This window comes from Rousettus aegyptiacus, unplaced genomic scaffold, assembly GCF_014176215.1.
Source record: "Rousettus aegyptiacus isolate mRouAeg1 unplaced genomic scaffold, mRouAeg1.p scaffold_m13_p_11, whole genome shotgun sequence".
NCBI lineage: Eukaryota > Metazoa > Chordata > Mammalia > Chiroptera > Pteropodidae > Rousettus > Rousettus aegyptiacus.
Window position 1 is genome coordinate 89,655,585 of NW_023416286.1, and position 26,710 is coordinate 89,682,294.

The window sequence follows — 26,710 nt, forward strand, 5'->3', positions numbered from 1 at the left end:
TTTATTTTTCCGTGCATGTTTAAACATCTCATTTTTTTTTTTTATATTTCTCTCAATTCACAGCAAATAAACCTTGTGGTTATCCATCATCCTGTCTCCAAAAAGTCCATTCCGACAGTATTAAAACACATTTTGGGCAGACTTAGGCTGGGTCAACCAACTATGCCAAGGCCTTGTTGTCATCTCCTCTTGCCACTTATCTAGAACGACGAATCGGTGGCAATGTTGCCGGGATTTAGGGAGAGATGATCATGCTGTGTGAACAGACTGCCATTCTGTCCATGAGAAATAATGAAGAGGAAGTATGACTGGATATTTTATTTTTAGTTAGGACCGCTTCCCCCAACCTTCTTGAGGCCGACTCTCTCTCTTTCTCTCTCTCTCTCTCTCTCTCTCTCTCTCTCTTTCTCTCTCTCTCTCGTCTAGATCACAAGGGTGAATTCTGGGTTAATACGGGGCAGTAATTCAGAAAAGCAGAATTCTAAAGCTAAAGTCGCATGGTTAGTAACGACCCATCTTCAGACAAACTGAATAGGAATAGGGTGAATCAGAGTCAGGGAGAAGAAGGTCAAAAAGATCACTCTCTTTGGGCCTCTCTTATGACTGCCAGAGGTATACATGTCAAACCTAGTCGGCCGGGTGTCCCAGCGTCTACCGCTGAGGACGTCTGCAGAGAACCCGCTCATGGGGCAGATGCTCCTGGCTGTGTTAGCGTTAGAGGCCACGAATTCGTTTAGCCCCAAGCCCTCCTACCATATCATTTTATGCTTTCTTTTCACACGCTTTTTCTGATAGATACCGTTTTCTTTATTCCACTGTTTTCCTCTACTAGATTTGGTCGTGACAGACACTATCCGAAGCCTACCCAAACTCCATCCACTCCAACATTTTCCTTACTATTCATGGTGGCAGGGGGCACAGCTTCATGTGAGTTATAGCTTAGTTTGGTACAGAATTTTTGATTGACGGTTATCTCTTGTCAGTACTTTGAAGATATCCAACCCTTTCAGCCTCTGTCTGGAGTTTCTAAGCTGCTAATCTGATCATCGATTCTCTTCGAGTAATGCGGTTTCTCCCTGGTTTGTTCGTTTCGTCTTTCGTGTGTGTGTGTGGCGGGGGGCGGGGAGGGAGGTCTTTGGTGTTCTGCATTTTTACTATACTTGAGGCCTGAACTTATTTTAGTTACACTGCCCAGGAGGTACCATGCTACAATTAATGTCATTCTAGAAAATTTTTGGTCATTATCTTTGAATATTACCTCTTCCTTGCTCTACATAGTCTCTCCTTCTGGAGTTCTGATTAAAGATCTTTTCATTCAATCTTCACATTGCTAACTGTTTCATATTTTTTATTCTGTATCAGATCTATACTGGAGTTCAATGATTTTTAAACAGCGACTCATTTAACCCATATGTTATGTGTTCTATTTGGTTCTTTATCATATCATTCTTTCACCATTAAGTAGGATGCTAGTTTTCTACTTTTTAAAAGCTGCTTTATGGAGGTACAATTTACAATAAACTGCATGTGTTTAAAGTTTATAATCTGTAAGTTTCGACAGGTGCGCACCTGTGAAACCAGAACTACATTCAGAATAATAAACATATTCTTCACCCACAAAAGTACTTTGTGCCCCTTTGTGATCTTTACATCTCACTTTTCCCCAGCCCGCCCAATCCACGGGTAACCACCATTCATGTATTTATTTATTTACAATTTTTTTAAAATTACATTTATTGGGGTAACATCGGTTAATGACACCGTATAAGTTTTAGGTATACTATTCCGTAATACATCTGTATATGCGCGGTGTGCTCAACACCGAGTGTCTAGTCTCCACCCATCATCCTCTTTATCCTCTTCATCCTCATCGCCCATCCTCTGGCATCCACCGTCCTGTTGCCTGTGTCCGTGAATTCGTTCACTTGACTTGGTCCATTTGTTGCTCTCCATTTTATATCCCGCATATGCGTGGAATCATAAGGTTCTTTTTCTTTTCCACCTGATTTTAACTTCATTTACTATAATACTCTCAAATCCATCCATGTTGTCACAAATGGCAATATTTTATCAATTTTTTTATGGCTGAGTAGTCTTCCATTGTATATATGTACCACACTTTCTTTATCTAATCATCTAATGAAGGATACTTGGGTTGTTTCCATAACTTAGCTATTGTGAATAACGCTGCAATGAACATAGGGGTACATCTATCTTATCTTTTCAATCTTGGGGGGTAGATATGCAGAAGAGGGATTGCTGGGTAACATGGCAGCCCTATTCTTAATTTTCTGAGAAACCTCCATACTGTTTTCTACAGTGGCTGCACCATTCGCATTCCTACCAGTAGCGGACGAGAGTTCCTTTTTCTCCACGTTCTCTTCGACACTTGTTATCTCTTGTCTTTTTGATGATAGCCTTTCTGATAGATATGAGGTAATATCTCATTTTGGTTTTCATTCACATTTTCCTGACTAGTGATGCTAAGTCATCTTTTCATGTACCCGTGGGCCATTTGTATGTCTTCTTTAGAAAAATGCCTATTCAGGTCCTCTGCCCATCTTTTAATCCATTGTTTAGTTTAGTTTATTTTTTTGCTACTAAATTGTATGAGTTCCTTATATAATCTGGCTATTAACCCATTACCAGATCCATGATTTGCAAATATTTCCTCCCATTCCATAGGCTGCCTTTTCATTTTGTTGATTGTTTCTTTCACTGTGCAGAAAATTTTCAGTTTAATGTGGTCCCGCTTATTAATTTTTGCTTTCCTTGCTTGTGCTCATTGTGTCATGTCCAAAATATCGTTGCGAAGTCAGGTTCTGTTATTCCATCTTGACTAGAAGTGAAAGTTGCACCTGGTATTCTTAACAGTCTTATTCTATGATCATGTTTTTTGTTTTCTTCTGCTTTAATTGCAATCACACTCGTTGAAAGTTTCTACTTGACGATTCTATTAATTGAACTTTTTTTTTTTTTTAATTTTATTAGGCGAGTCAACCCTTGGTTGACCTGATAGATTGCAAGTACCTTGTCAGCTTACAATCCCTTGTTTTTTATGCCTATAGTACCTGATCTTCCTGGGTGGTCTCCCATCCAAGTACTAACCAGGTCCAACCCTGCTTAGCTTCCAAGATCAGACGGGATTGGGCTTGTTCAGGGTGGCATGGCCGTAGACTTGAACTTCTTAGAGAACTAACCCTCGGGTTTCCTGCTTCTGCTGTTTCTCATTCAGGAAGGTCGTCTTTCACTATTCGGCAATACTGAAATGTGACGTCACCATCAATAGAGTTTTACTCGAGGAAATCTTCTGCAGCCTGGTTTAAGTCAGATCTGCCAGAACAATTTTATAAGAATTTCTGGCTGGTGTCCCTAAGCTATTGCTAGCCTGGGGTTACTTTTATGTTAACTACTTGGCTGCAAACTCCCCCAAACAGTGACAGTTTAAAATCTAATCAAACCTAGGTTAAGGCAAGCCTAGGATTATGAACTTTCAAAGGAAGAATTTCTCTACTCAGAGCCCCACCCGAGGAACACACACTTCCCTGACATCTGTCTATGCCAATGAGCAACCTGTTTTTCCCGTGAGGGTACAGCCTCTCAAGGATCCCAATTATACGCTGAGGTCTCTGCCCCATTCCCCATCTTCCACTGAATCGAGACCTAGTATTGGCCTCTACAAGGGCAAAAAACAAACAAACAAACAAAAAAAACCCAAGCCATAAACTCTCGGCCCTTCAGAGGGGCTGTAGTGTCAGCTCATTCTTACTGTTTCTGTTTTCCTCTTCATTTTTGGCTCTGAGAATTTTCCTTACTTTCATGTGAAGTTAGGTTACTGCGTGGCTGGCGGAGATGCCATTAACCAAGATATTAAACTCAAAATATTAAACAAGCTAGAGTTAAGTCAGAAGGTGATAAAATGAAAAGAGTGTCAGACTTTAAAATATAAGTACTTTCTGAGTTTGTAAAAAGTTAAAAATTCCCTTAACACATTCTAACATTTTCCTCTGCAATTACTTACCTGCTGATTTTCAAACCATTTTTCCCACGGGAGTCTTATACTGGAATCTATGCTGGTGGTTTCAAACTACGTCCACGGGAGGAGGGTGGCCTGCCCTTATCCCCAAGCTCTTTCTGAGTGTGGACACAAGGGTTTAGATAAAAGATTGAGGCTTTACAAAGTTGGAAAATACCTTCTCTGTAAGATAGACCTAATTTTTTAAATGAATGAATAATCTAATTTTTTTAAAAAGGCATCTGATATGAAGAAATACCCCTTAATTTATGTTGCGTAACCCTCACTTTTTTCTTATGGTAAGTTTTAAATGGTATAAAAACATCTTTTAATAAAAATTACACTGCGATTCCACATCAAGACTTGACCGTTCGTCCAAAACGATTTAACCACTTACCTTTCTTCCTCTTAGGCTGTTCCGGTGAGGAGGCTCCTGGCGAGTGTGTATATGTCTCTTGAACCTGCTGAGTTTCCATCACTTCAGGAATCCCGTCTAATGTGACGGATACGTGAGTGATTGGGGCAACGACAATGTCATCTTCAGAGGAACTAAAAATGTTATTATCTAATGGAAATAAAATAAACTAATTATCGACTTTGTACTATAAATCAGACTAATTTCATAGAGCAATTTCCTGTTTTTATGAAGACTGAAGTAGAAATAAAATCTTGAAATCTAGTCCCTGCTTTTTATTTCCTCTGCCCTAAATCGGGTACCTCAAGCCAGCCCGGCCTTGACTGAACTATTTCAACGTCCTCCTTCCTCGACTTCCCATCACCAGCCTGTCTCATCTCTCTTCTCCATTCTTCACGGCGCTGCTACGGTTATCTCTGAAACCTAAGTCTGACCCGACCGTACTATTCTTCTCTATAAAAACTTTACGCTATGAAAATTACAAAGAAAAATGAAACCTACCTATCTTCCCTTAGTTTATAGGGGAGAAAGGATAAGAACAACCCAAACTCCACAGCATGCCATTCAAAACTTCCACAAACCTACCTTTCCAATCTCCTCTCCCACCCAGAACGAAGCTTACACTTTTAGCCCTACCAAGGCATTTTATCTATAACGTTTCATTTTTTTTACAGGTCTGTGTCTTTGGCTCAATCTTTTCCTTCTACCTCAAATATACTTCTCTGTCTCTACCCATTAGAAGTTTATTCCTCATGTATAGCCCAGGTCGAAGAACTCCCTCCATAAGGCCAGCCTCTGATCCTGTCTCAGATGTTCTCAGCTGGAGTGCCTTCTCCTTCGAGAAAACACCGTTATCCCTCTCATGGCTTTTATTTTCGGTTTTTACAGCTATTAACATAAATAACTATCTTCAAAATTAAATTGTAGGTTTGAGGAAAGAGGAACTATCTATTCATTTGTATGCACTAGTATGCACAGAAAATATTCAATAAACATCTTGAATTGATTTAGTATTAATTAAGCTTTATGAATTTAACTATTTTCTTGTCAGAAGAGCCCAAAGGAGATCACAGATTTAAAAGCAAATCAAGTGTGGCAATGAATTTTATGCCATGAAGCGTTAGAACACTTTTCAATGGATGTTTGCCTATTTGCTGATGACTATCTATAGAGATCACTAAATTACGATAGTAATTTTGGCCCTAAATATCTTAATACTTTCACCAATGAGGTTAAGGGAAGAAATTCTGTATCACCTGCTATGTGGCAACTAAATTACTTTTTTGTTCCTAAAGGCCTCACTCCCCAAATTAAAAAAAAAAAAAAGTCTTGTTTATCTGAACACTTTAGCGAAGGTGCCTAGGCTAGTACTATACCTTAAAACATGCTTCAGGCTAAAAAAGTATAAAACATATCTCTGGTCTCTTGACATTTACCATCAAATAGAGAGAGAGGGCAAGAATCACTTGTCAGAGTATATAAACAAGGACGATCGGAACACAGAAGCACTCACTTATCCGTTTTTCGTCCAGCATAGGGCCAGGAGAATCCATATTGAGGAGTGCCTCCGCGGCCTCGATCGTTTCAATCGTTTCGTCCCCATTATGACAGGAAGCTTCAACTACAACACATCGGAAGAACAGAAGAGAATCAGCTACGAGACATGTGCTGCTCGGAAACACAGAGACCCTGGTCTCCCGAACCAGGATACCTCCCTCACTTAGCTTTATGCACTTACTTTGTACCAACAGATAGAAATCTATACTCAATATTACTATTAAATACTTGTCTTTCTTGTTTAAAAAATCTCTTCAAGATGTGAGGTTTTTATTAAAAAGCAAAATCTAAAAAAAAAAAAAAAAAAAAGTCTGCAAGATGCCGGGAGGTGGAAGAATCAGCAAAATGGCTCATACTCTGGAGGGATGCCTCGAGCCATTTCTCCAGCGATTCTTACATTTTCAAGAATAAATAAGATGGGCATTGGACTTGGTTAGAAATGGTTCAGGAGTGACAGGCGTGCCACTAAGCCAGTCTGTCACTGCGTTCCATGCTACAAAACAACTGGCTGATACTGTGCAGTGCCCTTTGGGCTCTAACGCTGACTCCAATGCTCTTAGTTCATAAAAGGCGTGAACATGGGTCTCTGTGAATCTCTGACTCTTCTTCTATTCCTCTATAGTGAGTGAACTGCCACTCTCTCCTCTCCAAAAGCTTTTGGTCATAGTCACGAGCGTGTATTGAAGAACACTTATTCCCCTGCTATGGGCTGTACCTCGTCTATGTTTTTTTTTCTTAATGTTCTTAAAAAATATTAAAACACAAATGAAAATGAATCCAAGTACATGCTAGATATTTGACACTTCTCTGCATTACAGGCAGGTGTCCCAAATAGTTGCACAGTGAATTCCTGAATGGCTTTTAAGCCCTTTACTTCTAGGATCAGAACCATGAAACTACATAAAAAGCTATAAATGTACTCTTTTTGTGGATAAATTCAAGTCTCCTGAATGTGATAGTCATTATCCATAACACCTTATACTCACTTGCTGTATTTTCCCCTCAATATCCGTGATAAAATTACATGTTATTTTTTAAGTATGTGTTTTTAAAAAATAACATGTAATATCTATATCTATATTACATAGATATATATATAGATATCTATATAACCTACTATTAAAAACTTAAGCCTCTTATTTTAAATCTTGTAAAGTTAAGGCAAATTTAAAATTAAGATTAAAAATATTAAAAGGGCATAGTACTCCTTGTTAGGGCTTTGAAATTCTATGAATTGAGAAAAACATCCTAGTAAAATTAAATTTTTAAACGATCAGGCAAATAAGGGACAGACAACTCAACAGTTAACTATCATCTTCTAAACATTACGTAACTCTAGATATTGAGTTTTATAAAATATTTTAAAGTCTGCTGGGTAGATGAAAATGATAAAATTATCACGTATCACAACTTAGTTGCCTATCGACTAAGAGCAGACAACAAGGAGCATTTCAAACCACTTCTCTGTTAAGCTTTCCAAAATGAAAAGTTTCAAACATATACAAAAGTAGAGAAAATCATATAATAAACCCCACGCATCAAGACTTAATTGTCTCAGGTTTGTTTTTTTTTTTTTTAAGTTGGTTTATTCAAATCAGGATCCAAAGTTTGTACATTACATTTGGTGACATATACTGCCTCCCCCGCTCCTCCCCCGCCCCTTTTTGCTGTTTATCATAAAAGAAACAGGGTCATCTGTCTGTAGTTTCCCACATTATAGATTTTGCTGATTACCCCCCATGTAGTTCCTGTAAACCTATAGTCACATCTAAAAGTTTGATTAGATTCACATTCCTTTTTTTTTTTTTTCTTGGCGAGAATGTGTCAAAGGCAATGCTGATTCTATGTGGCTCTTGAGGTTAACCCTATAAAGTCTCATAGTATTCTTTCAGTACTGCTAAGATTGAGAATCGAGTTAAAGGTCTATGAGCCTGATCTACCCATTACGAAATTCTCTGCCAGTCTTTTCTCTAACGGCTTTAGCAGTTATTAATGATAGTTGCCTAGATCCACTATTTCATGAGGAATTCCAATCCTATCATCCCTTCAGCATTTATTAGCGAAAATTTTCTATAAAGAACAACTTTCCGAATCAACTACCTGGTTATCCTCAGCCATGGTTCATACGATAACGACAAGTTAAATGCTTAATTCTTTTTCCATTATTTACTGTTTTTTAGAATAAATGGGCTTCCTTGGTTCTTCCAAAAGTGACCATGGAGTTACTTTTTTGGTATCACTGTGAATACAGACTTTAACACATTCGGTATTCTTCAATCCTTTGTGGTTATAGTTCCTAATAATTCTCCACATGTCCCATCTTTGGCCACTGGGAACTAAAGCTGGCTCCTGGGTCTTTTAGACATGATCTGAATAATTTCTGATAGCTTCCGTGCCTTCCGGGATGAGAAGGTATTACAGGCTATCTGCGCCAAACCCAGAATGAGCAGTTTCTTCCAGGTACTCTAGTACCTTTAGTGAAAAGTCCACTCAGAGACCATAATTTGTATATTAGGAGTGTCTACGGCTGTTGGATTGTTCATTACTGTTAAGCTTTCTCGACGGCCAAAGTTAGGAAATTGATTGGTTTTCTAAAAAATATTTTGGAAAATTGTAAACAGTCATATAATAATATGACTATGAATAATTATAGAATATAGTGAATTCCTATATATTCATCACACCTCTTCAGCAATGATCAACTCATGGATAGTCTTGGCTTATCTACCTTTCTATGCATTCCTCCACCTTCATAATATTTTGATGCAAATTCTAAACATCCTCGTATTTCAGTAGTAAATATTTCACAATGTCTAACAGATAAAGGCTGTATTTTGAAAACAAACATAATACCATTATCACACATTAAAAAAAAAAATCGATATTCCCTTAATGTCAAATAGCATTCAGATGTCCAATGTCTCAAATATCATAAATAGCGGTGGGGGGACAGTTTTTTGTTTGAATTAGAATCCAAGTAAGATCTTCAAATTGCAACTGATTGACAGGTTTCTGGAGTTTCTTTTCATTTCTCTGTCTGTCTGTCTGTCTTTTCTTTGCATTTAATGAAGAAATCAGACTGTTTGTCTTGTATAATTTCCCACAACCTGGATTTTGCTAATTGTATTCCCATTGTGCAATGCAACACATTTTTCTACATTTCCTCAAAACTGGCAGTCAGTTCTGGAGGCTCCATCGAATTCTGGTCAAATTTTTGGGGGAAGGCTCTCTTTCATCTGTGATGATGTTTTCTTCCACTAAAAGGCCCAAGAGCCTGGTGTGCTCTTTTCGTGGTAACTGTTGATGCTGAATACCTACTCCTATTAAATTCATTGGGGGTCACGAAATGCAAATATTCTATTTACCTTTCCTTTTTCATTTATTTGCTGGAACACTACTATAAAGAGAAACTTCTCATCTAATAATCTAGTTAGTCAGTGATACAGTTCATATAGCGAAAACAGAATAACTGTTTGATCTTAACCTTAAACTGTCAGTTTTCACGATAGCTGTGTGTAAGTATTGTTAGGAGATCATGGATTTAAACATTATATTTGCTTCAGTCTATTGCGGTTACTATTCTTATAGATGTTCCAGTTGCCCATGTTTGGCTAGAAAATATTTTGGCTTTGTTTTTAAAGAAGATACAACGTGAGTTCATACTAGTATTTTCAACTAGCATTAAAGAATTTATTTTTAGACTTACATAATTTGTAAAGAATTTATAGAATTATAAAATCTACTTAACTTTCGCAATTTAGCATTTGCATATCTTGTTTAACTCTATAAATCTTGGCGTCTTACAACACTAACTTCGTTATTTAATTGATTTTACCCTACTATCCCTCACACACACAAAGTTTTAAAACAACAGCCATGTTATTACTAAGAATATAATTACTGAAAATGGTTTGAGTTTCCTTTGTAGTTTTGTTTTTGCTTTTTGCTTCTTAGACTACATCCCATTGGGAAATGTACAGCCTTAAAAATTGCTTTAAATAATAAATAAGTCTTCTGTGCATGGTTATACTAACAACTCAATAATTGGGTTCGTTTGTTTTAGTATGCTTCAATTTTTAGAGATTTCGAATTTTCCCTCTTCTGGATTTACTTTTGTTTTATAATTCTGTTAAACATTTACACAATCCAAAGTAAAAGCTACAAAACAAAGTACATTTAGAGAATTCTAGCGTTCATCCCTGTCCCCTCCTTCTCCCTGTAAAGAACCATTTTTATCAGTTTTGGTTTATCTATTTTTTAAATATAAGCAAACACACACATATCACTTACATTCTTTTGCCTCTCTGAAACAAAGGTAGCAAGCATACTATTTGTGCTGTCCTGAACCTTGTTTTTAAAGTCATATACACTAGAAATCATTCCACAGCTCCATATGGAAATCATGCTACTCTCTGAAATTTCAAAAACGTGAGGCCAGCTAAATGCGTTTAATATCAATGGTCAAATTTGTAAAACTGTTTATTCCATACAGCTGCAGTGCTTAGGTCAGTTAATGCAAAATAAATTGGTGGGTTTCACATGAAAAAGGAAAGAAAACAAAGAATAGTACATCTAGCTTTTAAAAATATAAAGAAAATGTTGGCCTTTTATTAAATGGATGACAAATACTTCTTGTAGGCAATAATAAAACCCATAGCTTTTAAGACACATATTTTTAAACTTCATAATAGGTTAGTCACAATTGGGGAACTAGTTAAAATCTATTATTTATACCAAGGACAGAAAACACTTATACTATAATAACTTAGGAAACAGCTCATTAAAGACCTTTGAAATTATCATGAATAAATAAATATTATGTTTGACCTTGTAAAAATAGAAGTAAATGTGAAAGAAGAGAATCATAACAGTATTTTTTAAAGAGGAGATTTACTAATGAATATGGTCATCGTGGTTACCTTCCATTTGCCGAAATCTAATTTCTACATCTCCTTTAATAATTTCACTATTCTATCCTCAAAGGCTGGCAATGAAAGAAGAATCTCCACATAGATAAGAGCTCATAGTCAAATTGTTTTCAAATTTTTAAATAGCACAAGCTTTTTGCCAAATAAAACCTTACATAGACTTCTAACATATCTAACATAAAAACAGATAAAAGTGGCATTTGATCAACATACATTTATTTTATAAGTTCAAAATTTATATTAAACTTGATATGAGATAAATCAATGATAAAAATGAAAGTGTTTTGATAAACGTGAAAATCTGGCATCAGGTATTACAGATGACAGCTGCAGCCATTAATATAAGCTACACATACATAAATAGTTCAACCTTTTTATTACTGAAAATGGCAAAAAAATATCAAAATTACGACGCAGTATAATGAATTCTCGCATATCCATCCTCAGCGACGACCACTATCCACACACGGTCCACCTGCTTTCGGCTGTCCTCCACTCACTGCCCTCGGGGTTTACTTTAACGAAATTCAAGATACCAAGTTCCATCTCTACATGTTTTCGTATATGTGCGTAAAAAGATAAAGAACCTAACACTTTGCTACTACCATACTGAAAAATGTTAACAGTAAATCTTAACAGTGATTCATCTCCATCACCTGCGGTGCTGCCCAGGGCTCATCGGTGAGGTGTACGAAGTGTGCCTTCCCCGCCCCTCTGTCTTCCCTTAGCGTCTCCAAAGCCCAGGACTCCCCACGACAATCCCTCTAGACTGAGGTGGGGTACGAGGTCCTTTGCTTTCTCAAGACATCACTCAAAGGCAGAGAAGTTAAACAAAGGCTTCCAGATAACTGATTTTCTCAAATGCTTCCAGCACGTCTGGCCCAGAGGCAAACGTGTAGCGACACAAGTGTGCGAGCACACCAACGTCTACACCTGATGAGAGCAGCAACCCCACCGCACCCCGCACTCGGGGGCTGAACTCCTCATGTTTTAAATTTCCTACCAGGCTGGCTGACCCTGAAGGGGCCTTTTCTTTACATCTCAGCACCTTATTCTATGATTTGGACGATCGCCTCTTATTTTGCTTCATGCAGCAGTAGTGAAAAAAAGAAGAAAAACTTTCCTATCTTTTTCCCTATGATGTTCTCAGGAGTGTAGAGCTAGGCGTAGAAAGAGGGCTCGGAGGAGACATGATAAATGGGGTCGGTTTGGTTCCTGTAACGTGCCTCGGACTTTGTCACGTGCATCTCGAACAGATTAAGCAAGAATAGAGGGGAGGTGAGAACGAAAACGCACGCTCATTCTTGAAGGGCTCGACCCTCTGCAGGTGGCGGAGCTCCTCCAAACCAAGTTAGGGACCTGGCACCACGTCACAGGGCTACGACGCTGGCGAAGACGCTGCCGAAGGGAGGTCCCGCCGGAGGCCTACTCACCGGTCAGGGTGATGTCTTCGTCGTCGTCGTCTATGATTTCTTCCTCGGCGACGTCCAGGGAGCTCTCCGTAATCATGTCACTCGGCTCTTCCACACAGGCCAGGCCGGCATAGCCGTTGAGAATATCGGCACCAGGAACGTGCTCCACGATCACAGCCGGAAAAATCGCTGGGTCACCGAGCTGCGGGGCAAGGGGACCAGGGTTAACGACGTCTTGCTTTGATCAAATCTAACCAAAAAATTGTTTTATGCAGGACATCAGTGTAGTTCTCACATCATCAGCTGCTTGTACGTGATGGTCCCAGAGAGCATGTGTCTATTAAGACCCCATGAACTTTCATTACCAATTTTGAGCCCTAACAACCAGGTTTTCACTGGGAGAGCCTACCAAAGTAAACTTTTAAACCACACTAAGTTTACTAATATCATTAATGCATAAGAAGTGACACACGATTAAATGTACAATTAAAATCTCTACAAAAGTTTGACAGAAAAATGTCTGTGAGTTTAAATAACTATTACTGTCACTTGGCAGACAGGCCGTATTTAACAACAACTTTCGACTCAAACGGGAACATGAACTTCTGTTTTTCTACCTGGTTATAAGACCACAGAATTTTAGAACTGAACAGACCCTTGTGTAATCTATCCCAGTCGCCTCATTTTCCAGAAGAGGAAATGGACTCAGAGAGGGTTTTGAACAACCTATTCAAAGATCTGTTAATTGGTCATGAAAAGAATTCAGTGTTAATCAAAGTGAAAACCAAATAAAAAGTTTTTTTAAACATATTAATATAACATATACATGAAACATAATTCTATGTAATAATAATGAGGGCTATCTGTAGAATTACTTTTCAAACATAGTAAAAACACTTTGACATTTATCAATTCCTTTTATATTGCTCTACCTATCGTTCTGTAATGGTATTATTCATTTGCCACATTTTCATATTAATATTTCTATTCAAATCACAATTCCCCCAAACCACTGGTATGCAATAAACAGCCTATTTGTGCAAAAAAAAAAAAAAAAAAAAATCAATTAGTGAAAAACCTCATAAAGTTATGATCTCCATTTCTTTTTAATTTCAGGCTCAAAAAGGTTGCAAAAGTAGCACAAAGAATTCCCTACAACCTTCATCCATATTCCCAAATTTTAATACTTAATCGCAGCTATCATTCTCTTTCTATATTATTATTTCTATATCTATTTTTCTGATTTGTTTGAAAGTGGCAGACATACTGCTCCTTTAACCCTAAGTACTAATGTGTATAAAATATAATAATGTGTATAAAACCTAAAAATATGGTTATCACATATTAGTACAATGATCAAAACCAGAAAAGTAACACTCATATAGCACTATTACTTAATCTACAGATCTTATGCAAATTTCTCCAATTGTCTCATCAACGTCCTTTTAAAAAATAAAGAAACAAAAAAGGGTCAGGATCAATGTAGAATCATAGGTTTCATTTAGTAAACATCGTATTTCTTCATGACAACTTTGAATCAGGAAAAATTTCCCCTTTAGAGCAGTTCTCGGTTTCTGTCTTTAATGATCATGAGACTTGAAAAATATAGGTTGTTTTATAAAATGTCCCCCAATTTGGGTTTGTGTTAGATTAACTCAAGATTAGATTCAGTTTGTATTTTTGGCAAGAATATCAAAAAAGTAATGTTGTGTCCTTCCAAATAAATCATTTTCATCCCATCACTAGTGGCATTAACTTGATCACTTAGTTGGAGTCATGTCCACCAGGTTTTTTCACTATAAAGTTACTCTTTTCCCCTTTCTAATCAGTAAGTATCTTATAGGAAGATAGCTCAAGACTATGTAACTATCCTGTTTCTTAAACATATTCCCATAGAGTAGTATCTTTTTAAATATAAGAAAAACTTACTCCCCATACATAATAATTTCAGGTACTTTGTCACTTTCCTTGAGTAAGTCTACCATATTAAAAATGTTATTTATGGTTTCATTATAACTAAGCAGTCTCCATCTTTTAAAATTAGTATATTTGTAGCACTGCACACTGAAATTAACTATCACTTCTATCATAAGAATTTAATTACCTAAATTAAATACATCATAGCTGCTAAACAGATACTTTTCGTGCTTTCATGACTGCTATACTCTTAAATTTGGGGTAACACTGCTAAAACATATCTAGATCATTTTATTTCAAAATGTTTCTTCCTATTTCAAAAAAAGAGGAACTTAGAAGCAAACTGGTTCTCCAAATCATGAGTTTTAAAACAGAAAGTAGAAGATTTACACACATGAGAAAGTATCACATAAAGTGGGCAAAGCAAAGAATAATTGACTATCTGGCTTTCCCTTCTCTTTTTTGAGGTGAAAACTGTACATACAATCCAACCTCTTCCCTCTGAAGATCTCAAGTTAAGCTTCTGGTCTTTTGACAAGCCTAGGCCTAGAACTCAGTTAATTTTCACATGACTCCATTTTCTGCTGCAAAATCCTATGTAGCAGGTAAGAAGAGGGCTTATCATCTCCATCCATTGGCAGATGAGGAATTAGCTTGAGAAATTTACCCAAAGTCACTAAGTCAGAGACAGCAGGACGCCAATGCAATTCACAGGTGCCATCCTCGCCCAAGGGAAACCAAAGTTCTCCTCCCTCTCCAAATCTATTCGGCCCAGGACTTTTGGTTAATGAGTGTTAAGAGTGTGGATGTGACAAGGGATATCTCCAAAATTTTATCTGAATCTATTTAGTCCCCAAGTTTCAAACAACTACAGATACTTGTTACCACTTTCTTCCTTGTGCTATTCTACTCACCTGTAGGTCAACTGAAGGACTTGGTTATCCTCCAGAATTTATAGGTCCCAGGAGCACTCTGTCACTTGTCACTCTAGTCAACCCTACGTCTGCTCCGGTGAGAGTGTGCTTCCCCAGAGGTGGCCACTGTTACCAGTTTTTGTTCCCTAACAGAGACGGTCTATGTATAATCAACCATATTCTAATTGTTTTAAACAATTATTTTTCATTTCAAATCTTTTAATAATTTTAAACTGTTTATTAAGAAAAACATCAAGTATACAAAAGCAGAGAGAAAAAAATTAGTTTTCTTGGAAACAAAAACTTAATTAAGAATGAAAAGGGTCAGGGGGAGAGTGAAGTGGGTAAAACGGACCAAATACAGGGTAGCTGAAGGAAACTGGACTTTGGGTGGTGAACGCACAATAGAATATACAGATGTCAAATGATAACGTACACCTGAAAGTTATATATGATTGTATTAATCAACGTTACCCCAATAAACTTAAAAATAAATAAATATATATATATATTTTTTTTAAAAAAAGGAATGGAAAGGGTCACATGGTTCTGTGAGTTAGAAGGTAGCAGCATGTGAAAAGGACCGTGGGCCAGGCGACGCAGGGCCTTTCTCAGTCCTGTCTTGACTGCATTCCCCGCACTTTACATGAAAGAAGAGCACGAGCTGATCCCGGAAGGGCACTTCCGGGTTCTGTTTTAAGATGTATTTTAAGGGCCTGGATCCTAAAGCTGTCTAAATTTAATACACTACAATAGAAGAGATTAACGTACCCATTGCCATTACTGCCGCTATGAGCTAACATTTACTAGCACGTAACATGTACCAGGCATTCTGCCCGTGGCTTTCCATGGATTAACACCTCATATAAACAGCAGAGGATCGATGAGGGAGATAACCCTGGATTATCTATTTCATACTGGGAAAACAGGCTTGCAGGAAAGGGACATAATTTATCACAGGCACAGAGCTAGGAAGTGGTAGCGCCCTGACTTCAAATGACCGCAGGGTCCACGTTCTTTCCCTGTACACTGCTGGGGTCAGCCTTAAACACGGTGCATGTTGTTTTGTTGACATACTTACTTGGCTCTGTTTAGAAAAGCAGAATAGGTAAGTTGTGTTGAGGTGTGACTTTCAATAACACTTTTTTTCAGGGCCCCTCCAATCCGAATCTAATCGTGTGGGCATAGCCAGTTCCTCTTGGGCCCCTGGGACTTCCCAGGGTGATTCTCAATGTATCCATACTGTCTTCTCGTCTTAAGATACTTGCTCTTCTCATGATAAGTATCGGTCACTCTAGTCCACTGAAATAATGATGTATATTCGAAGTCGTTCAACTCTAATTTCTCCAGGGAACTATTAATTCATATACAAGAAACATACTAACTCTGAATCTTAGGTAATATGCCTGAATTTGTATATACAAAATAGACTTAACCCTTGAACAACACTGGTTTGAACTGCACAGGTCAACTTATATGTGGATTTTTTTTTCAGTTGGCCTTCTGTATCTCCAAGTTTTATATCCATAGATCTGACAACCACAGATTGAGAGCAGTGGAAACAGTATTTTCCATCTGTGGTTGGGAATCCACTATGCAGAGAGCCAGTTTAAGTTGTAACAGGATTTTCGAATCCATGGTGGTCGGCGCCCTTAACCCCTATGCTGTTCAAGGGACAACTGTACATCCAGAAAACCTCTCTCAGGTGACTGTAACAAATCTACTACCATAAAGAGAAGAAAAATACCAACCCTGAAACTCCAGCTGCTGATCTGGGCTCTTACTAAATTCCTGCCTTTTAAACTGACTGGCAACCAGCTAGTCTGAGTCGGGAACCTTGAGAACTTCATGCCCTAAAATTCTTTATAATAGAGAAATGGTTCTCAACTTCTTAAATGAAGGCGTGGCAAAATTTCAAATGCTGAATTTTCCTAGATTTATATTTTAAAAATAAATAAAACACAGGGACTTGTATTAGTTTGCTAGGGCCGATATGGACAAGTGCCACAGGGTGGGTGAGAAATTTATCGTTGCACAATTCTGGAGGCTAGAGGTCTGAAACCAAAGTGCCGGCAGGGCTGGGTCCCCCCGAGGGCCGCTGAGAGAAGGTCCGCTCCGTTCACATGGTGTTCTCCCAGTATGTATCTGTGCCCAAATATTCTGTTTTTATATGGATCCCAATCACATTGGATTTGGGGCCCACTCTACTCCAGTATAACCTCATCTTAACTAATGACAACCACAATGACTATTTCCAAATAAGATGACATTCTAAGATACTAGAGGTTATGACTTCAACATAGGACTTGGGGTGTAGTGACGCAGGGAGAGGCAATTCGAACCATAACAGGACTCGATTTAATTTAATTTTAAAACAACTACCACATGATCTCACTTACATGTGGAATCTAAAGAACAAAATAAACAGAACAGAAATAGACCCGCGGAGCTTAGGGAACAACAAGCCAGATGGCCGCCACATGGGAGGGGAGTTGTGTGGCAGGGTGAAAAAGGGGAAGGGATTAAGAAGTACAAATTGGTATTAAGAAAGTGGGACTACAATGTACAGCACAGGGGATATACTCAATAATACGGTAATAACTATGTATAGTGCCAGGTGGGTACCAGACTAGTAAGGGAGAATCACTTTGTAAATTATATAAATACCTGACCACTATGTGTACACCTGAAACTAATATAATATGAATTGTCAACTGTCGTTGAAAAATCGAAAAAGTGAGAGAAAAGTGGAGGAGAAAAGAGATTCACACTTCCAGGTGCAAAACAAGTCAGTCGTGGGGATGTGGTGTGCGGCACAGGGAATACCGTCAATTGCATTGTGATAGTTGCACGTTGTCACATGATTGCTGGACTTCTCATGGCGATCACCTCTTTAGGTATATAAATGTTGACTAACTATGGTGTACACCTGAAAATAATGCAACATTAGTTTGGTATATTTTAATAAAAATCTACTCTAAATAATTTCTGTAGCTTACGGCAATAAAGATTTATATATTCTATTTTCTTACAGTTGGCCCTCCATATCTGCGGGTTCCACATTGGCAGATTTAACCAACTGGGGATGGAAAACATTTTATTTAATGTTACGCTGCTGCTGAAGGGTACTAATAAACTTACAATGGTTGTGACAGGGTAGGTAGGTAGGTAGGTAGCTGAGCGGGAAGGAGAGGAACGGCGAAGGGTTAATGAGGCCCTGAGACCAGCTCAGCAGAACATCTGCAACCAGGTGTCTGGCAGGCTTCTGGAGACGCCCTCCCTCCCCCAAGGTCAGAAACCAGATAGGCAGGCCGGAGGCTGGGCAGCGCCTGGCGCCCTCCCCACCCGCTCCCCACACCACCCCCACGGTCCCCGGGCAGTTAGCTGCAGATGATCACTACACGACCTCACTCTGGGGACACTCGACTCGTGCAACTGAGCATGAGCCGACCCTCGAGTCCGGATGCGCAGGCGCAGGACTGCCCACCTGCGGGCGGCCACTGCGCATGCCCGCTGCGCATGCCCACTGCGCATGCCCCGGCTGGGAGCGAGGGAGGCGCCCGGAACCCGCGCCATTGGAGGTGGGAGGCACGGGAGGGGAACAAAGAAGCCCCATGGCCCATGTGAACCCCACTCTCAACTTCTCAGGGCCCCCAATCCTCCGTGCGATGCCCGCCCGGACTTCTCCCAAGGTCACTTGGCTTAATAAGTCACGTCTGCTTGCTCCTTTTCGTGCACTGTCCATCGTCCCCCAGCGTCGGACCTCCACGCCCATCTTTCGTGGGGATCCAAGGACCGAACCCCGACTTTCACACAGTGCAGGCACCTGCTTTCTGGTAATAGGTCCATCTCACTGAACAATTACAGACTTTATTATTCTCTAAACAATATAGTATAACAGCTATTTACAGAGTATTTGCATTGTATTAGGAATTACAAGTAATCTAGATAAGATTTAAAATACTTGGGAGGATATGCCTAGGTTACATGTAAATATTACTCCACTTTGTATAAGAGACTTGAACATCCTCTGATTTTGGTATCTGGGGGGATCCTGGAACCAGTCTCCTGTGGATACTAAAATGCTCCATTTCTAAACTGAGATTAGACATTCTTCAAGTTTCTTTGCTGAAGACCACCAACCTTATTCACCTACATAATTCCAACCAGACCCCTTCCCAACATTTATTTAAAAGAACTTAAGGAAGGTCAGAGCTAGTCACAAAATGGCCACGACATTCCTAATACTTAGCAATAAGATCTTTAAGACATGACGGTGTTAACACTTTCATTGATGCCCTAACAAAAATATTACATTCCATTTGGCTGGCTCCTTTAAAAAAAAAAAAAAAAAAAAAAAAAAAAGATCCAAACAACTCTCAAAACATCTTTTTAAAAATTAAGCATCTTCTCTACATTACCTTTTATTTGAATCAAGGAACCTAAGTAAACTCTACCAACGATTATCAATCCTGACTATATACTGGGAAACATCTAAAAATATCAATATATGACCCTACACAGGATCAAATAAATCAGACTATCTGGGGACGGTCCCAGGCCTATTATTAAAGCTCTCAGGTGATTCCAACATGCACACAGTGCACACAGTGTTCAGAACCACTGCTCTAAAGAAATTTATAAGATTCAAAACTGCTTTCTCCAAACTGTCAACTATGTCAATGTCTGAGATACTAGAAATCCAAAAAGACCAGTTATTATGAGATCTTTCGCTGTTTGGCAATTGCAGATTATTTTTCCATTTGTTTTTGGAATAGAACCAAAATAAATCACAAATTATGAGTGGGAATAAAGAGGCAAGACTTCTTGGGATTGAAATCTGCTGAAGATCGGAGTTTTAAAAGCCTCAATTTCTACAAGCAAATTGAACTGTAGTGATAAACTTTCCACTGTTTTTTAACTTTATTGAAGGTTTTAATAGCTCCAGAGAGAAAAATATATTTACCCGTTTCCTTGTCCATTAATTTCGGGTAAATACAGGACAAGAATTGAAAGCAATTAACAGTTTTTTTAGCAATAAAAATCAAAGCAAGTTATAGCAGGAAAGAGAGACAGTTCCCCAGATTTCAACACCATCCGCTATATAGCTGCCCTGTGGTGTGGCTGACGACGTATGTGGTAATACTGTCAAGTTAAAATGAGGAGGAAAGTGGACATGTAAAGACTACAGTGTGGCTGCCCTGCCTAGGTTTGCTTGTTTCCTCAGCATGCCACAACCCAGAGCCCTACGTGGGCATTTAAAAAACTGTGGATCATTATTCCAGCTCTATTAAGTAAATTTATTCAACAGGTTAAAAAAGCAAAAATACTTTCAAATGTTCTCTAACGGCGGAGTTCAATCTGGTATGTGGTGATTGTGAAACATCCTGCCAATGTGCCCTATGAAATAGCTTAAAATGAAACAGCTATCACATGTTTTCCTGAAGAGGAGCAGGTTAAAAACAGTCTAAAAATTTCCCCAATGTAGATATCCCTTTTTTTCTAAAGATAGGTGTAAAATGAGCATACTTCCAAGTAGGTTTTACTATCTTTTTGCAGAATTTTAGAGGCCTTACTCCCCCCATAATCTTCAATAGCCCCTCCCACTCCAAGGCCACCCCAATAAACATACAGACTAAACACAGTGCACTTGCTATGCAAAGACATCTTCAAAACAAATTCCTGTGTCCTCTGTTCCAATCAGAATACTGCCCTGAAGCCTCATCCTATGAAGAAGACACTGCTTCATAATGAGTTCCTTCACCTGTGATTTAAAAAACAAATACCTTACTCTATCAGGACACAATGTGACAATATTTACCATGAAGCAAGTGCTCTAGAAATACACAAGAGTTGAAAGGGGATGTAACAGTGAGCGCTCAGGCTCCAGAGACAGACTGGCTTTAAACGGGCCGGACTGCACATGTCCTGCCTGGGTGTTTGAACTCTGGCAAATTATTCAGCCTGCCTAGGCTTTAGTTTTTGTGTCTATATAAGAACAATACTAGCTTCTAGAGCTGTTTTAAGAATAACATATAAACATATCATTTGTTATACCGTAAGACATATAGTAAGCATTTAGTAAAATATTTTGATTAAAGTTCTTCAATATTTGATTTATATAGAAATAAACACTTAAAACTTGGTTTAATACTTGTATACAGATATACCATACTGTACATCTTAAATAATGTTATATATAAATTATATCTCAATAAAGCTGGGGGTGTGGAAACTTGACCTAGTACATTCTTACAATGACAGACAGTTCTTGATTTTTAGAAAACCAGTGAATAAAACTTAACCATCTACTCTCAGAAACAACCATTTAAGCTTCAACTGAAAGCAAAATCTGGATACCTATGTATGTTTACTTCGTGCAGATTTATCAAACTGTATACTTATGACTTGTGCATATTTTTGTACTTGTTACACTTCAGTAAATAAAGTTTCAGATGCAGAGATCCATCTGATGGGAGAAACAGAACCTCAAAATGTCTTCAATTCACTGTTCTGCGTGTGGTTCTCTCAGCTCTGAGCATGTTCTTGGGCAGAGGTGCAGACAAGCCGCCGAGGGGACGGGACTGTGACCAGGTCACGCACTACGCGGCTAGCCCTTCGTTCACTCATGTGGACCAGAATAAAATGTCTGGGCACAGCACATCTGGATGGAGACACGCGCCCAAAGTTAGGGCGACTGGCAAACAACATAACTCAAAGTTTAAAGTCATTTAAACGCGTTCCCATGATCTGCTTTTAAAGATTATTTTTGAGAATAGGTTAATACATGAACGTGCTTATATTCCAAGAGTACAAAACATTACTGTCCCCTTTCCACATAGTTCCTGTCCCCAATAGCTACACTGTAACCAATTTCTAGGTGCATTTTAAATGATTTCGGGAAATGCTGTATTACATAAAACAAGCCAGGATTGAGCCATAGAGTACCGAGGCTCCGCAAAGTTTTTTTGAAGGGTTCTTCATAGCCAAATTCTCTACATAATACTTTGAAAGTTCTGTCATTGAAACAGCTTTATTATCTACAAATGAGAATCCTTCTACTGATGGGAGCTTATCCTTTCTGGCCTTTGTTTTAAAAGAAAGTGAATAGCCTTCGGGCAGCAAAGTCTCTATAGCTATGACATGTATAGCCCTACACGATGGTCTAACTTGTAAAACACAGTTTTCTTGACTAAAAATGTAGTTCGTGAACCTAGTTTCAAGAAAATTTAATATGTAAATGTATTTGAGAGAAAATGAAAATCCTGCTTAACCCAGTTATGATCACTATAAAAGGCAATTTACGTAATATTCTTCCAGATACTCTATTCCTTTCCAGAGTCCTTTCATTTCCTATGTCCCCGAGGATGATGTTAAGAGTTTGGGCTTTCTTGAGTCAAAGACTCAATTCCTCTAGCGGTGCCTGTCACCTTCCGGTTGTGTTTCTGAGCAACACTCCTCCCTTCATCCAAGCTCTGAGATTCCTCCACATAAAGGCTTTCCTTATTCATAAAAGATAATAAAAACTGTCACACTGTACAGGGTTATTGTGGGGATCAAAAGGGAAAATACATTTCACCTACAGAACCTGGGCAAAGGCAAGAGGCAATAAATATTAGCTCATACTTAAACAAACGACAGATCCACTTTGAGGTTAGCTTATTGTTCGTGTATCTGTACGCATTTTGCCAGGTTTTGGTGTGTTACATTGGCGTTTTACACACACACACACACACACACACACACACAACACACAGACACACACTGTATTAGAGTTAGAGTTGAAAAAGTTTTATTTCTGTTGGCTCCAGAAGAGATTAAGTGTTTCTGAAGAAGCCTAGTTTCTCTTTTGGACAGAAAGGTCCACGTGAAATGGTCTTCTCTCCAGACTTCCTGGAGATAATGTTTGAAATTCCATTGTAAATCCCTGAGGAGTTGACTTAGTTAAATCTAATCTCAGTTTAGGTCTTTCATGACCACTGTCCTTCTTTAGTCTTTGCCCAGATTTTTCTTTTTTGAGCCAGGATAAATTACAACTTGGCCATGGATTTCAAAAAGTAAAACAATCACTGAAAACAATCTTAATTTTGTTATTAAAGTGCCTACTTTAAAAGTTTACTAATGGGGTATGTGTGTGTGTGTGTGTGTGTGTGTGTGTGTGTGTGTGTGTGTGGCTAAGTGTGAACAGAATCAGTTAAGAGGTAAAAAAAAAAAAACAGGGAGATTTTGGGAGGTTTAATAGATTTTAACCAGGTTTAAATGTTTACTTATAAACTAACTAGATAACATCACAGCAGTCACTATCAGGCTGATAGTTTTTACACATGCAAATTCTATATACAAATATTTAAGTAAAATCATAATTAAAGAGGCAACTCCTACTTCTAAAACATGAGCTTTGACAAGAATCCACATAGATATACACAAATCGTAGAATGAAATGAGGCAAGGCATTCCTGAATATAGGCAGTTAGACTGCAATAAAGTCTTTTCCAAAACGGAAAAGTCATACTGGCTATCCTATCAGAGGCAATGACAGAAACCAGTCCCTCCAAAAATATCAAACAGCTTCAAGTCAAACTACGTCAAAAGAAAAAACATGTTGTAATGTTAAAGGAGAGTATTCCCCCACAGAATAAATCTGTCAGATTTTTAAGATCCTGATTGACAAGTTTATTGGCTTATTCTAACACCAAGCTAGTCATTCTCAAATATCAAAGAAAAAACATAAGAAAATATCAGGGGAAAAAGCAGCTGAATGAATTTGTCTCACTGGTACCCAAGCCATAACATTTGCCTTTATTACCTCATTTAATCAAAAGAACTAAGTAATATATAGAGTACAAAGTGGGACACAAAACACTTTTAACACATTTTTTTTTGATTTAACATGTCATTAATACAGCAACTGCCACATTTATTGACTACTTCCTTTGTACTAGGCTCTTGCTAAAGCTTTACATAAAAATTTAATGCTTGTAACCTTGGAAAGCAATTCTTTCATTTTTGGTGGAGGAAATCAAAACTCGGTGGAATTTAAAAACTTGTATGAATTCACAAAGTTATTAAGTGGCAGCGCCTGGTTCCCAAGCTGACACGGTCAAATGCCACATCACACAGACTCTTATTTGACAAGAAATATCAATTTTCAGAATATTCTGTTGAAACTGTAAGGAGTTGATCCAGATGCACACAAATTAATCACTTTTTTAAAAACCGTCTCCCAGGTTAATGTTTAATACCAAATTATTTCTGAATGTGCTTGCGCACTGGGGCCAGGGAGGGAGGGGAGGGCGGGGTTATTAGTTACTTGAGCTTCACAGTAGCTTTCCTAAAGATGAATGGAAGTTTTTCCTAAGTGTTCTTGTTTGTTTTTTTCTGTTTTGTTTTGTTTTGTTTTGCCCATAGCAGGAAATAAAGTATAATGATGAGAGAAGTACACGAGTCAAACAAAACTATCAAATATAGTAAATCTTTAAATTGTTGCCTAAAATATCACTTTTAAGAGGAAAATTCTCCTTCCCCGAAACTCCGCACAAGTCCCAGGCAACTTCCCTGTGGCCTGCCTCATACCTTCAGTGCTCAATGTCACATTAGGTGGAACCACATGAAACAGATAAGCTCACAAATGTATTACCAGTCATTACATTTTAATTCTTACTTAAAAAAAAAATTGCCCTAATACTGAGAATTTTGGTTACTGTGTTTAAAAAAAGAAAATCCCACCTCTATGCTGCTTATTTAATATTCAGCATATTAGATTTATCAACATTATTAAGGGACCCACGTGTTAAATTCACATTCTAACAAACTATTAACAATCAGTTTTCTTTTTACATCACTAAATCAAAGGACATTATTTTCATCAATATTTTCTAAATAGTGTTGGAGGTGACCCTGGCTTATGGTCAGTAGTAATGCAGTAACACAATCTGTTTAAATAACGGTTTATCCTTTATGTTTTGTGTCAGTGAAATGGAAAGGAGGCAAAAAATTTCAAGATCACATATCTAAACTGAGATGCATCAAAGAGGTACTAATTTCTTTACCCAGCAAGGCTGCTCTAGGTGATCGAGTACTTTATAGGAGAACAGAGGTTGCTAATGCTATCCCCAACAAAAAATTGAGCAACACAAACTTTACTTTAAAAAACAGTATTTTGGGGAAAAAGATAAATACAAATATTGACTCCCTTCTCTGAGCCTCACTTTAGTCTTCCAGAACACGAGACTTAAGAGTACCTACTTCACATGACTGTTGTTAAGAATTAACTAGGAAAATCCTTACAAAGCGCACGGCACCGTGTGTGGGGCATTAAGCTCAGTAAACACCAGTCACTAAAACTCATCCCTGAACGTTTCTGGAGCTTTCCTGGGCCATGTCCTACCCTACTCAATGGCTCATCCACATTCTTTTCTAAGAGGTTGTCACGGGGCCTCTGAGAGGTGGCTCTGCAGAAGACGGTAATACAAAGTTCCCAGGGCTCCCCTCACCAGCCCCTCCTTCCCAATAACCATCAGCTTCCCTGCTGCCAACAGCGAGCAGGGAGACGAGCCAGGCCGAACGCTGGGCCATTGGCGGGGTGGTCCCTCCGCATGACCCAAAGAGGGCCTCGGGCCTCAGTCCAAGTCGGCTGTTCCCAAAAGACAATCGGGCTCGTGCCGGGGCCTCTATGGCATAACTCCTTTGATGAAGGCTCTTCCAGGAGTACGGAAAACAACTGGCTTCCGTATGTTAGTGTTACAGACGGCCAAACTTATAATGGATCTGATAAACCTGATGTCGAGATAAACCTGATGTCAAGAGAGCAACTGGAACGGGCAGAGTCGCCACACAACCCAGAATTGTGTGAAATAACAGAGTCCGCGATGTCCGAGCCCAGGTCGGCCGCCCCGCCCCACCGATCCGTTCTCCACCTGCCGGGTGCTGTCAAGTTACGCACAGAAGACCATCAGCGCATTCCTCCCACTCTAGTTCTGGGGTACGCTTAACCCCTGACCTGACGGAATTTTACCATTCCGGTTGAAAACTGGCAGGTTGGTGTGATCTACAGTCTTATGTACATTCTCACGAAGACAACCTCTTTCTCGAGATGCAATCATGTTAAAAATTCTGACTGCAATTTGAAGGAGTCTCCCAAGAAACAGGAAGGCTCTATATGGAGGTTATTTTTCCTGATTTTTTTTTTTTTTGGGGGGGGTGGATAATTTAAATCTACAACAGACAGAAAAATAAAAGTATCCATGTGCTTACCAACAAGATTTAATAGAAGTGATCACTGTCATTTAATGAATTATACTTATTTATAATTTCAAGGATAATTTTTAAGTTATTTTAAGGTGTTTCCACTAAACATGTACAATAGAACAGTTGTTAATACGTATCAGAAAAAAGACTCCATGAATATTTGTTTTTGGTCTTGGAACATGGTGACATGGCCACGCTGCCCATACTTTAAGTGAGAATGTGGACAAACAGGTCCCAAAAACTGATACTGCAGTCAAGAGAGTTGTAGAGGAGGATACCCACTCTCATCATTCAATGGTCTTCTC

The 26,710-nt window shown here is 38.6% G+C and overlaps 1 protein-coding gene and 1 pseudogene across 3 annotated transcripts in view; both read right to left on the reverse strand.

Annotated features, from left to right (window-relative positions):
* Positions 1-26,710, reverse strand: part of ELF1 (E74 like ETS transcription factor 1) — a 92,362-nt gene that overhangs the window by 11,592 nt on the left and 54,060 nt on the right. For all 3 annotated transcript variants that reach the window (XM_016158163.2, XM_016158160.2, XM_016158162.2), the window contains exons 3-5: positions 12,349-12,529; positions 5,944-6,051; positions 4,413-4,580 (exon numbers count right to left, since the gene is read on the reverse strand). In XM_016158163.2, coding sequence (XP_016013649.2) covers positions 4,413-4,580; positions 5,944-6,051; positions 12,349-12,529 — 457 coding nt within the window. The remainder of the gene's footprint in view (positions 1-4,412; positions 4,581-5,943; positions 6,052-12,348; positions 12,530-26,710) is intronic.
* On the reverse strand, positions 3,060-3,178 carry LOC118609873 (annotated as a pseudogene).